Below are 13,090 nucleotides of genomic sequence, written 5' to 3'. Positions count from 1 at the left end.
GACCTATAAAAAAACGCCCATTCTCCCTTGGCAGACCATTCGCGGATGACTGTCAGTACTCAGTCTGCATTTTCTCAGTGCAAACATTCCCTTGGAAGGAACTCTCACCTCTCTTTTCTTAACTAGGTATCGAGAGCTCACAGAGATGTCAGACCCCAATGCGCTCCCCCCTCAGTGCACACCTAACATCGATGGCCCCAATGCTAAGTCTGTGCAGCGGGAGCAGTCTCTGCACTCCTTCCACACACTCTTCTGCCGGCGCTGCTTTAAATACGACTGCTTCCTTCACCGTGAGTGGGGTGACCCTGAAATGCTCTCCTGTTTTCCATCCCCAGCCACCATTTATTTCAGTTTATCCGATAGAGTTCCCGGCTTCTGATCTGATGATGGTTTTACAAAGGGCCAATTCTCTTTTCTCTTGTTCAGCTATAGTGCAGTGCGCTTTGCATGGTCAGGACAGAACAACCAGCAACACAGTTGTCCCCAAGTACCCCCTAGCTTTGGAAGAAGTGTGTTGATGTCAGAAATGATTTGGTTTTGTGCACCTTGATGATAGCTGTTTATATCTAAATTCTCCTGCAGTAGCTCCCTAATTCAATTTTGTTCCTCCCCCTCCTGTCAAGTGGATGAACCATTGGCAACAGGACAGTTTTGTGTTTTCCAGCTTTTCATGCCACCCCTAATGTATATAAACGCAAGAACAAAGAAATCAAGATTGAGCCAGAACCATGTGGCACAGACTGCTTCCTTTTGCTGGTACGTTTTTAAGCTGTTCTGCCATTGTTAAACTTTGTTGAAAACTGAGCAGGAAATGGTCCTTGGGCTTTCCATCCCAGGAAACACAAACCAAGTGAGCTGGTACATAGTACCCTGGGGGTCACACAGTACAGATGAAACATGGCTTCTGCTCTTAAGGAGCTCCCAGTTACTGTAGCAGTAGGACTGTGAAGTTAGTCTTATGGAGTGAGGTTTGAAGAACATTGAAGGCTTTCTTGCTCTAAATATCAGCTACTCAGATTTCAGAGTCTGAAACTGTGTTGTTTGAATTGGAGCTGTATGTGTGTGTGAGACACCATTTTCTTTGCTGTCTCCCTTTAAATGCATATAAATGTAGGAGGAATAAGACGTGAAGGTGCTGATGTCTTATGTGAGTTAATCAACCAGATGGACCCTTCCCCGATGGACAGACCTCATGCAGCGGCATAAAGTCTCCTGCATTCATGTGGGGAGGCAGTACACTGAGAGCTCGAAGGGAATAGGTTCAGTTGGACTTGCCAAAGACACAGTTCTGCTTTCTACACAACAGGGTGAGCTTAGGTAAAGAATAAAATACCTTGATAAAATTTCTGCTACCAATTAAAATGAGGTTATACAGCCAAGTGCCTCTGGGACCATCTTTAGTGGGATAATAGAAGGAAAGATGGTAGAGAGTGCCACTGGATAAAAATCTGGAAAATGTGCCATATGGTAATAGCAAAAGAATAAATAGACTTTATCTGATTTATTTTTTCCATAATATGTATTAATGCTTTCCTATGTGTCAAGCAGTATGCTGGCCCTTAACATATATTATCTTATTGTCATGCTTATAACAACATCTTGAGGTGGAGAAACTATAGGTTATAAAAGTTACATATTTTGCGTAAAGAGTGTTACTATGTCAGGGGTGTGGCAGTGAGAAAATTCAAGCTCTGGTCTAACTCCACAGTCCATGCTTTTTTTTTTAACACCATGTCAACATACCAGCATTTATATAACTCAGAAGGACATTGCCCTCTCCACAGTAGTTTTCCTGGAATCCTGTGTATGTCACATTGTAGCATAGGCCCATAATATCAGATTCAATTAAATTCAAAACTTCTCTCTTGGAATTTCTTTTAGGGCCTTCTGAATATCCTTAGTAATGGTAAACCTGTATCCTTTACTTGTAGATTTAGTTTTCAGAAACAGCTAGAAATCTTTGGAAACCAAGTCTGGTGAGAAGATAGATGATCAAGCTGAATGATGTTATTTGGTCTTTAAATAAAACAAAAAAACCAAAAGAAACGTAGCTATAAAGTAATGAAACAGTATTCTTCCAAAAGTTTAAAATACTGACTTGGAGGGAAGTTCCAAAATTAAGTAGTAATGTGATACAAATTCAGGGATTATACATTTTCTTATTGAAACAGAGACAGTGTGGTAAAATGTAAAGAACAGTGAGGCCTGGAGACCAAGAGCCCTGATTCGTGTACCTACTCTGGAATAATTAACTGCATGCTCTCAGCAGGTCCCTTCCCCTCTCTGAACCTCATTTTCTTTCTTTCTTTCTTTTTTTTTTTGGTTGCTTTGGGTCTTTGTTGCTGCACGCGGGCTTTTCTCTAGTTGTGGCGAGCGGGGGCTACTCTTCTTTGTTGCAGTGCCCGGGCGTCTCATTGCGGTGGCTTCCCTTGTTGCAGAGCATGGGCTCTAGGCACGTGCTTCAGTAGTTGCAGCACGGGGCTCAGTAGTTGTGGCATGCGGGCCCTAAAGAGCGCGGGCTTCAGTATCTGCGGCGCGTGGGCTCAGTAGTTGTGGTGCACGGGCTTAGTTGCTCCGCGGCATGTGAGATCTTCCCGCACCAGGGATCGAACCCATATCCCCTGCATTGGCAGGCGGATTCTCAACCACTGCGCCACCAGGGAAGTCCCTGAACCTCATTTTCTCATCTACAGGAGAATGTGTTCTCAAATTCCAGACAGCTAGCATGCAAATGAACGTAAGATACAACTCACTGGACAGTTGAAGATGCATAGATGCATCGATTATATCTTTATAAAGATTATTTTATAGGGCAGCTCTTTTGTGAAGAGGTATAAGTTTGTAAGCTTTGGAGTGTTTGTTAAGAACCTATCACGTGTTCATACTTATATGGTACAGAGAAAAGAAGGAAAAAGAAAAAGCATTGTTGCAGGTAAGCCCAGATATTGAAGATGGTTTGTGATGACGGGACCAATGTGGTGGCTCTGGGCCTGGTCCTGTTTCCTAACTGTGACATGGCCATTTCAGGAAGGAGCAAAGGAGTATGCCATGCTCCACAACCCTCGCTCCAAGTGCTCCGGGCGTCGCCGGCGAAGGCACCACGTGGTCAGTGCTTCCTGTTCCAACACTTCAGCCTCTGCTGTGGCTGAGACCAAAGAAGGGGACAGTGACAGGGACACTGGCAATGACTGGGCCTCCAGTTCTTCAGGTACAGTGAACAGAAAATGATCTCTTCTCTCCACACAAGGTAAACCCAGGATCATTGCCTAACACCTAACATCACTACCTTTCTAAATTGTTCATTCTTTCCACATGTTCACCTGGAAGCAGTAAGGACAGGCAACATTTTTGTTCGTAACGATTCTGCCTTTAGAATGAAGTACTGAGTTTGTGGCACACCACCGATGACAGCTGCACTCCACCTTCTTCTGTTTCTCTTATTTCTTCCTTTCTTAGAGGCTAACTCTCGCTGTCAGACCCCCACGAAACAGAAGGCTAGTCCGGCCCCACCTCAGCTCTGTGTAGTGGAAGCACCCTCGGAGCCTGTGGAGTGGACCGGGGCTGAAGAATCTCTTTTTCGAGTCTTTCATGGCACCTACTTCAACAACTTCTGTTCAATAGCCAGGCTTCTGGGGACTAAGACGTGCAAGCAGGTACTGTCTGAAAGGAACAAGAACAAGCCACTACTCTGGTGGCCCTTTTGCCTTTTTTTTTTTTTTTTTTTTGGCTGCCTTGGGTCTTCGTTGCTGTGCGTGGGCTTTCTCTGGTTGTGGTGTGCGGGCTTCTCATTGCGGTAGCTTCTCTTGTTGCGGAGCGTGGGCTCTAGGCGTGCGGGCTTCAGTAGCTGTGGCGTGTGGGCTCAGTAGTTTGTGGCTCGTGGGCTGTAGAGCGCAGGCTCAGTAGTTGTGGCGCACGGTGTTAGTTGCTCTGCGGCATGTGGGATCTTCCTGGACCAGGGATCGAACCTGTGTCCCCTGCATTGGCAAGTGGATTCTTAACCACTGCGACACCAGGGAAGTCCCCTTTTTGCCATTTTGTAAGACTGCCTGTCTGGACAAAAGCTGTCTAAGGCTCAGTCCTTCATGAGCCTGTGCTTCTGGGCCATGAGGTGGGTTCCCCAAACATGGGGCCTCCTGCAAATGCCAGGCCTAGCAAGGTTTGGGGATCTGCTCTCCTTGCTGAATTCTTATTTCTGTCTCTAGCCACTCTCTACGTCTTCTGGATGTTTCTACCCTCTTCAGCTTTTTTTTTTTTGGTTCTTGCCTTTCTTTCTAAATGTGGACCCATTTCCTAGAAGGGACTCCTGGGTCTTTCTGGGGATCTTATCTTGCACTTCCGCTCCTGCTCCTGCTTCTGTAGCTGCAGCTGCCATTGCCCCCACCCCACCCCCCATCAGTCTTCTCAGTTGCTTTATTCTTCAAATGTTGAATCATCAGATTTTCTAATTATGACCCCTAATAGCTGGGCCTGGAACTTGTCCATCTCACTCACATCATCACTAGAATCACAATTTGATAGCAGCTACTGATACTCTGGAGGCAGGAAAAGCCTGCAGTGAGAAGACAGACTGAAGCACCGGGACAGGGAGTCAGGTGTTAGGGCCGAACTATCCAAAAAGAGAGGAACACCAGAGCTTGAGCCCTGCTCGCTTAGCTAGCTCCCTACCATCTGAAAGTGTCTCTGTGACGTGTTCTTCATGCTCCCTCTTCTTAGAACAAATAGAATCATGAGCTGAAGTGCCGTTTGCTTTCATTTTGGAGCTCATATCTGTTTCCCCAAGGCACAGGTTTTCTTGACCTAAAAATCTGCAGAAATGTGTGCAACACAATTTTAATGTGTATTTTCCCGAGAAGAAGATTCATAGTTTTCATGGAATCTCAAGAGGGCCTATAACCAAAAAGGAGAAGAAAAAGCTGAAAACGAATGCTCTAAGTGAAGCAGCACATTGAAAGGGAACCAGCCTTCCTGAAATGCTGTCCCACTGAAATAGTCAAGGCTCTGACATCTTTACGCCAACAGAGGGAGCTAGTGCTTAGCCGGGTGGTACCTCTGGTCACGTCAGACTCAGTCACACAAGGTACACAGTGCTGCCCTTCCTAAGAAGAGGCAGATACTGTTGGTAAGCATCGGCCCACTCAGAGCTTGGTAGGCAGAGCAGTAGATGAAAGCTACTGACCAGGAAAGCTGTACCTGTACTCAGTATTTCTCCTTCTCGAATCAGGATAAACACTTAAGAATTAACTTCAGAGCCAGTAACCCAATGTCCCAGGGCCACTCTATCTCTCGCTACTGAAGACGCTCAGTCTTCTGCCTGTGAGCTCTCCAGAACTCTCCCAAGCCCAGCACCTGGCTGGATCACTTATCTGACCACTCAGGTCAAGGAGAAGTGACAGGTCCTGTTGGATTTCTCTTCCAGGTCTTCCAGTTCGCAGTCAAAGAATCACTTATCCTGAAGCTGCCAACAGATGAGCTCATGAACCCGTCACAGAAGAAGAAGAGAAAGCACAGGCAAGGGTCGGACCGGGGGCTTTCTGTGACCGGGCTGTCCCTGTGCTCTGACCTCCCCTGGGACTTCCCTGCTGCCTCCCTCTTCAGCCACTGCCCATCAGTTCAGCGTCACCCAGCGGGGGGCCAGCCTTCTCAGTGCTCCCTGTGGGTCTGTGCCTTGGACCAGCCCTTTCCTTGTCCCTCGATGCTGTGGACCATGAAATAACTGGTTTTCCATCTAAGCTCCCGGCCAGTAGGACGTGAGCTGGGCTCGTGGCTGAGGCCATTTCTTCTCACCGGGCTGTTAGTTACCACTGTGCCCACTTCTCAGCTCTGACCAGAGTTTTTTTTTGTCTTTGGTTTTTTTGTTTTTGGCATTTGTGTTGTTTTTCTAAGTTGCATAACAGCACTGTCTTCTAGCTAGTCTTTGCTTGGGGTTGGAAGTTTTTTTTTGTCTTTTGGTTTTTTGTGTGTGTGTCCGGCACTCTGCCTGGCTTTATTCCCCGAGGAACTGACACCAGTTCTAGATGTAGAAGGAAATCCCTGTGGCTTCTCCCTTTCAACCTCCCCATCCAGAAATGCCCCCACATCTCCACCTCCCCAAAGAGAGGGAGGGCAGGGGAGAGGAGACAGGGAGAAACAATAGCATTTTAATAGACATGGAGGGTTGGGTTTTGTTTTGCATCTGGTTTTTGTTCTTTTACGTATGTTTGTTTATTGAGAGGGGTGTTGTTCGTGTCTAAATCTTGAGACATAGGCCAGCTGCAGGTAGGATGCACCCCAGCTTCCATGGACCAATGTCCAGGCCTCCTGTGAAGGGATTTGGGGAGGATCCCCAGTCATCAGACCGCAGTCCCTCAGAGCAGGTCATGTTATCACTTACCCGAATCTGCAGAGTTCCCCAGGGCCATGACCCTGAGCCATACCATCTCTTGCAGGCTGTGGGCTGCGCACTGCAGGAAAATTCAGCTGAAGAAAGGTAAGTTCCACCAGGGCGATCCGCTCAGGTCGCAGCCTGTGGCCGCCCCTCCCGCTGCCCCACCCATGGCTGCACTTGTTTACCCGGCACGGCCTCCGCACACATTGCAGGTCCCCCTGCAGCAGCTGAGAGCAGCTCAGCTCCTCACTGCAGCCGAGAAGACCGCTTAGGAGGTAGAGTCACAGGCCTGTGGTCTCTGACTTTCATCGTGGGCCATTTACCAGGTTCTAGGCTTCGTTTAGTGTTTCAAATAGCTGCCCTGTGATTGGACCATTTCCACACTCCCCACAAGGCAAATCACCCCATTGTAGCTTATGAACCATCACCTGTGATTGCTTCTCACTTCACGTGCTAAATGTGTGTCCAAGGTTATGGTCAGAACAAGCCTCCTTTGAATGGGGGCAACTGGACCCTTGGGAGGGAGGGCAGCTCGGGAGTACGGGCACAGCAGTGTCCTGTCTGTTCTTTTCTCTCCTAGATAACTCCTCCACCCAAGTGTACAACTACCAGCCCTGTGACCACCCAGACCGCCCCTGTGACAGCACCTGCCCCTGCATCATGACTCAGAATTTCTGTGAGAAGTTCTGCCAGTGCAACCCCGACTGTAAGAGTTCTCTGTTTGCTGCAGTAGTCGGCCTCAGCATCCTAGGTTTCCCTCCCCTCTGGCCCCCACCCCCCAGGCCCTTTGCTGCTTACGGGCCTTCTTATATTCTCCTTGCTGTGTTTGAAGCATTCTCCAGGGGAAACAAGATACTTAAGATCTGGAAAAACCATTTTTTAAAAACCCTGATGTGTATGATTTTAAAAGCAACAATTACACAGAAATCAGCTGCTTTTCCAACTTCACCTTTCAGGGCAGCATTAAGAAACATGGGAATCTTTTCCCTTAAAGTGCAAAAACACAGCCTCCCTTTCCAGGATCTTGTTTTACAGCGTATACAGGTTACAATTCCATGTGTGTCTGTTTTAGTCTCATATCTGGAGTTTTAGCATCAGGTCAGTCAGGATGTCAGCAGAGCGTGGAACAGAGGCTCAGAGTGCTTCTCTCTCACGTCTTATCCCCGCGTGCCCTCCTCCACTCAAGGCTGAGCAGTATGACGGCAGCCCGCAGAGCTTGCAGACCTTGGTGCCCAGGCAGTTGTGCTGGAAGCACCTCCTAACCCAGAGCAGATATCAGTCTTAACCACAGTGGAGGGGTGGGTGTTCATGCTGGGAGGGCAGTGGGTGGAGGAGGATGATATAGAACGGATGCATTCTGAAATGATTCTTGTTTTGTTAGTGAGGATTTACCAGTGAAAAGCACTGATTTCTTCTTCTCTGGGGCACTCTCCACCTCCCTTCCAGATTCTACTAACAAAGCAGGGGAGAGCATTGTTAGGGAATCTCTAGGAAACACATCTCCAGAGTCAAAGCTGCTTTTCTGACTTTCAGGCATGAATGTTGGTAGGCACTCAATTTTCTCTGAAAAACACTTGAGTATGTGATTATTGGGAAGGCAGCTTCTCTCCTCTGTTGCCACATACCCTTGAACCCATAACATGGACTTCCCCGCTGTCCCTTGAGTCAAACCCGAGCCCCAGCGCTAGCCTGCTTCTCTCTCTACCCTTCCCTGCACCCCGCACAGGTCAGAATCGCTTTCCCGGCTGTCGCTGTAAGACCCAGTGCAACACCAAGCAGTGCCCGTGCTACCTGGCGGTGCGAGAGTGCGACCCCGACCTGTGTCTCACCTGTGGGGCCTCGGAACACTGGGACTGCAAGGTGGTCTCCTGTAAGAACTGCAGCATCCAGCGTGGCCTCAAGAAGGTGAGAGCTTTTCCCAGGACTCGGGGCCAGATGGAGTGGGAAGGGCTGACGATCCGAGTGACCCCTTTCTACTGGTTCCTTAGGCAGTTTTTACACCAGTGTCGGTAAATCCTAACAGACACACACTTTCTGAGTTAAGCAAGCGTTTGGTCCCCTTGAAGGATTAGAAAAATGATCCCCTGACCTGGCCAGGCTGAGAGGAGCAGAGAGGAGGGCCATGTCGTTGACATTGTCTGTTTTTACTGGACACCCACCGTGGGTTCCACAGGCTCAGGCCCAGGAGGTCCCCAGGGCTAGAGGAAGGGGTGTCACATCTCCTTTCACCACCTCCCACCAGAACACAATGGCTTAGACCCTTTTCTGTTTTCAGATCCTCTTACAATTACTAGCTCTTTCCACCCTGCTCCCCGCAGCACACGTGCACGTCCAGCACACATCCCCCACTGGCTCGCACACGCCCTGTAGTCTGAGGTTTGACTCCCTCTTCCCCAGCACCTGCTGCTGGCCCCCTCAGATGTGGCCGGATGGGGTACCTTCATTAAGGAGTCTGTGCAGAAGAACGAATTCATTTCTGAATACTGTGGTGAGGTGAGTGCTATCGGTTTGGCCCACATTCTTATCTGGGGAGATACTGATGAGAAACCCTGATTTTCTGTGGGCCAGACTTCTGTGAATTAATCTCTAAATAACTCAGCTGAGTTCTCATGTGGCCTCTCAGGGGATGCCACAGAACGGTTTGCAGTCCTGAAACAAACCACTCTTTCTTGGACTTTTTGGCAAGTCAGGCTACACAAGGGGTACGGGCAGGAGACGCTGGTCAGCCTTAGTGCTGGTCAGCCTGGGCGGGTGGGGATTGGGAGGAAAGAAGCCGAGCTGTCCGTCCGACGATTCTCATCGTGGTCCTCAGTAAGCCCCCTCCCAGCCCTTTCTAGAGGCGGGGTGCGGTGCCCTGAGCAGACAGCCACTTCCCCTGTTTGTTCCTTGTCTGTCTCTGCAGCTCATCTCTCAGGATGAGGCTGATCGACGAGGGAAGGTCTATGACAAGTACATGTCCAGCTTCCTCTTCAACCTCAACAACGGTAGGGAGGCTCTCTCTCGTCCCCAGGTGGTCTCGGGCAGGTCTTCCTACCAGATTCCCCTGGTCGTAGTACAGGTTCAGGTCAGCTCTGAGTCTTCCAGCAGATGCTCAGAGCACAGTGGTGAGACTGAACTCAGAGACTCCATGAGCCACAGTTCACTTGCTTTGGGAGAACCTCCGTTTTCCGGGTTGTGTTTGTATTCAGAGCACCGAACACTTACACCTCAGAAATCTCCCTCCCCGGTAGATGGGAGGGGAGGTATGTGCTTCCAGCAAGAAGAGGGGCACCCATGGGGAGTGCTTCCACACGAGGCTGGTTTCTAGCTCCTGTGGGTGTGCTGGCTTCAGAGGCCCCCCTGCATTGTATTGTTTCTGTTACAGTTTAGTTGATTTCAGATTCAGGCTCAGGAAGCTGTAGAGTTGCCTGGTGAGCTCATGGTCTTCCTTGGTTTTACTTTATACAGATTTTGTAGTTGATGCTACCCGGAAAGGAAACAAAATTCGATTTGCAAACCATTCAGTGAACCCCAACTGTTACGCCAAAGGTGAGTTCCCAGTAACCTGGGAGGTGGGGTGGGAGTTGGATGCTTCATTTACTATGATTTCTATCCATTATTCAGTTTTTTTGATAGCTGAGTTATTTCTTTGGCCAAAGATAATCATGATTAATGTCTGGTATCATTTTGAGCCTCTCTCTCAGTTTTTTAATATTTTTTCACTGAATACATTATAAACGTTTTCCCCAAAACATGAGGTTTTTAAAGATAATTCTTTCCCCATGTCACTAGCCAGAATAACAGATCTAAAAGCATGGAGACAACTACCTTCATTGAGTACTTTCTAATTCCACTTCATTTATGTTTTCACTGGGAATTTGGAGAAAATCAGCCCAGACTCACTACTGACTGTTGACTTGGAGTTAAGTAGGAATCTAGCCTTGGGTTTATCCTGTTTCAGTGGTCATGGTGAATGGGGATCATCGGATTGGGATCTTCGCCAAGAGGGCAATTCAAGCTGGCGAAGAGCTCTTCTTTGATTACAGGTGAGGCAGCCAGGAATAGTCCTAGGGAAGTGACCCTAGAGGTATAAGGGGTGGCTGTTGAAATTGATTTGGGGGCTTAAGGTGAGTGATATGGATGAAGGAGAAGATCTCATGGTGGGCAAGGCTTTTTCTTTGTTCTGATCTCTGATGCCTTGCCTCAGAAGTGGGAGCCTTGTAAACTGCTGGTAGGGAGTGGGAGGGGAAGTGAAACGGGAGGGGACTCCATATTTTCAATCACAAAAGCCTTGGTAGTAACCTGGTTCCTCCTCCTGCTTTGGGACAGGTACAGCCAAGCTGATGCCCTCAAGTACGTGGGGATCGAGAGGGAGACCGATGTCCTTTAGGCCTCCTGGGCCCCTCGCCAGCACTTATGGTAGCGGCACTGTCCTGCTTTCATGCACACACCACTGCTGCCCCAGTTTCCTGCACTATGTGTCTCCCACACCGAGAAACCCCTACCCGCTCCCTCTGTAGTGAGGCCTCAGCTGTGTCCAGCGGGCACAAAACTGTCTCAGTGAGAGGGGAGACAGAGGCAGCTAGGGCTTGAGCTCCCAGGAGAGAGTTGCACAAGTGGGAGACTGATCTCAGGCCTCGGAGGAAGAGAGCACAGGCTGGGGGCGGGTGACTTACGCTTGAGTTCTTATCAGCTACCCAGGCTGTGGGCCTTGGGAGTCAACTCGGATGGTTCCTAACAAGCATTAGCCTAACTTTCCAAATCAAGGGTCCTTCTGTAGTTGGGTTGCCAGCATATCTCTCTGTGGTCCTAAGACCTGGAGAGGACAGGCTAAGTGAAGTTTGGTACCTGGAGTTTATGAGTGGTCAGGGTTAAAGGCGAGCCTGGCGGGCAGCACAGACCGAACTCAGAGGGGAGATGGGTCACCTTACTACCTCTTTCCTCCTGACAGGCTTCAAACTGAAAGAGTGTGGGTTCTAAGTAAAGATATTCAATGCTGGGAGAAGGAAGGCTGAGTGCCATCCTTCCACAGGCAGAGAGTGAGAACCAGCCTGACGACAGTAATTAAACTGCTAAGCTTGGGGCCCAGCAGGCTTTGAGAAACCTTCTGTGTATACTCTGGAGATGGATAGACACGTTTTCAGATTCCCGGGAGCAGGTACCAGTGCCCTGTCAGCCTCTTCCAAAGTTCTGGCTTAGCGACTGCAGGCAGGCATTACGCCACCACTGAAGAACTGGAGGGGGTCATGCAGCCTGGGTGTGATGCTCTGGTTCCCTGCAGATGTAGTTGTTTTCAGGCCTTTCATTCCCCTTAGAGGCTGGGCCCACAGGCCCACTCTTGCTCCTCTCTTCTGGGTACAGGGGTGCAGGCCTGGACTAGAGATGGGGGAGGTTACTGGTTGATTACTTTCCTGTCTGTAGCCCCTGCTGTTGGAAAGGATGAGTTGACAGTATGTGTTTGGAGGTGGGCAAGGAGCTCCCAAATTGCACGTGTTTGGGATGGCATCACGCATGCGGTGCAGACTGGCAGAGGGTATTTGAAGTGTCGAGAAGCAGGCCGGCCACCTGTGCCAGTTCGTGGTGCCATTCTTTCTGGGATTCATGCAAAGCACTTTATTTCCTTTAGATGGTCTATAGATTGAGGTGGAGTTTGAGCTAAGGTCTCTGGGGTCCCTGCCCAAATCTCGTTCCTGAGGGAGGAGGGGGAAGGAGACAGTGGAAGACTCTCCTTCAGTTCCATCTCATGTCATGGTGGAGGCAGGAGGAGCTGCCTTGAAACAGAAGAACTGAGTGAGAATGGCACCAGCTCTAAGAGCCGCCCCTGTGTCTACAGCTGGTGCTGAGCTGCAGGGAATAAGGAGCATTGTGCTGGGGAAAAAGACATGGGCAGGTACAGACTGGCCTAGGGAGTGTTAGGTAAGGGAGCGGGCTTCTCCCTTCTCTCTGGGGAATTAGAGCCTCTCTTCCCCAGTCTGTGCTGACCACCCCCTTCCTCTAACCCCACTGGCTGTCCCGTGAAGCAAAGAGTAGGGTTCCCTCTGGCCAAACTGTCACCTAGGGATTTTTGTGGGACGTGCATGCGCGCACGCGCGTGCGCACACACACACACACACTCACATCCTCTCACTCACCACACTTGTGGGCACACATGCACTCAGCACTGAGCACACACCTAGCTAGTTCCTGTCAGAAGCCTCTTCCCACCAGACTGGACCAGCCCCCACTATGATTCTGAAATCTACATCTGCTGTGGTTTGTATGCATTGTGTATAGGGGACACCCTCTAGCTGGACTGTGGGCTCCAAATTACTCATAAATTATAGGGAAAAACCAGAGACAGATGAAGGAGGAAGAGTTAGGGCTGTCTGAAATGCCGGGGGCTGGCTATAAGGAGCAGATGGGGGAAAAATTACATCCAGCCTTTGAGAGGCTAGGCTGACCCCACCCTTCCCTCGGTGTACAGAATCACTGTGGTTGATCCCCTCCTTCCCCAGTGTCAGACCACTACTACTGCTGTTCCTCCAGCATTCCCATCCTTATCCCCTGCTATCCCCCACCTTTGAATGACGGGTCTTAACCCCTCCCCCTCAGACATGTAATGATGGATGGAGCAAGGTGGTGGGGACCGGCGGGGGAGGCTGGTATATGTGCGGCTCTATTGCCAGTGAATTTCACGCACTTTAAAGTCCTGTGGCTTGTGACCTCTTATCTGAATAAAGTGGTAGAATCCATTTTGGCAAGTTGTGT

General features: G+C 49.4%; 1 protein-coding gene across 2 annotated transcripts in view; it reads left to right on the top strand.

Moving 5' to 3' along the window:
• The window catches only part of EZH1 (enhancer of zeste 1 polycomb repressive complex 2 subunit), a 31,804-nt gene extending 18,730 nt beyond the window's left edge, over positions 1–13,074 (top strand). For both annotated transcript variants that reach the window (XM_068529544.1, XM_068529545.1), the window contains 13 exons: positions 127–290; positions 665–756; positions 3,028–3,208; positions 3,457–3,653; positions 5,417–5,508; positions 6,426–6,466; positions 6,945–7,070; positions 8,091–8,269; positions 8,762–8,857; positions 9,267–9,348; positions 9,812–9,892; positions 10,305–10,389; positions 10,673–13,074. In XM_068529544.1, coding sequence (XP_068385645.1) covers positions 127–290; positions 665–756; positions 3,028–3,208; positions 3,457–3,653; positions 5,417–5,508; positions 6,426–6,466; positions 6,945–7,070; positions 8,091–8,269; positions 8,762–8,857; positions 9,267–9,348; positions 9,812–9,892; positions 10,305–10,389; positions 10,673–10,733 — 1,477 coding nt within the window. In that variant the 3' untranslated portion in view covers positions 10,734–13,074. The remainder of the gene's footprint in view (positions 1–126; positions 291–664; positions 757–3,027; positions 3,209–3,456; positions 3,654–5,416; positions 5,509–6,425; positions 6,467–6,944; positions 7,071–8,090; positions 8,270–8,761; positions 8,858–9,266; positions 9,349–9,811; positions 9,893–10,304; positions 10,390–10,672) is intronic.
• The last annotated feature ends 16 nt before the right edge of the window (positions 13,075–13,090 follow it).

Source organism: Eschrichtius robustus, chromosome 20, assembly GCF_028021215.1.
Source record: "Eschrichtius robustus isolate mEscRob2 chromosome 20, mEscRob2.pri, whole genome shotgun sequence".
NCBI lineage: Eukaryota > Metazoa > Chordata > Mammalia > Artiodactyla > Eschrichtiidae > Eschrichtius > Eschrichtius robustus.
This window is presented reverse-complemented; position numbering and strand designations above follow the sequence as displayed.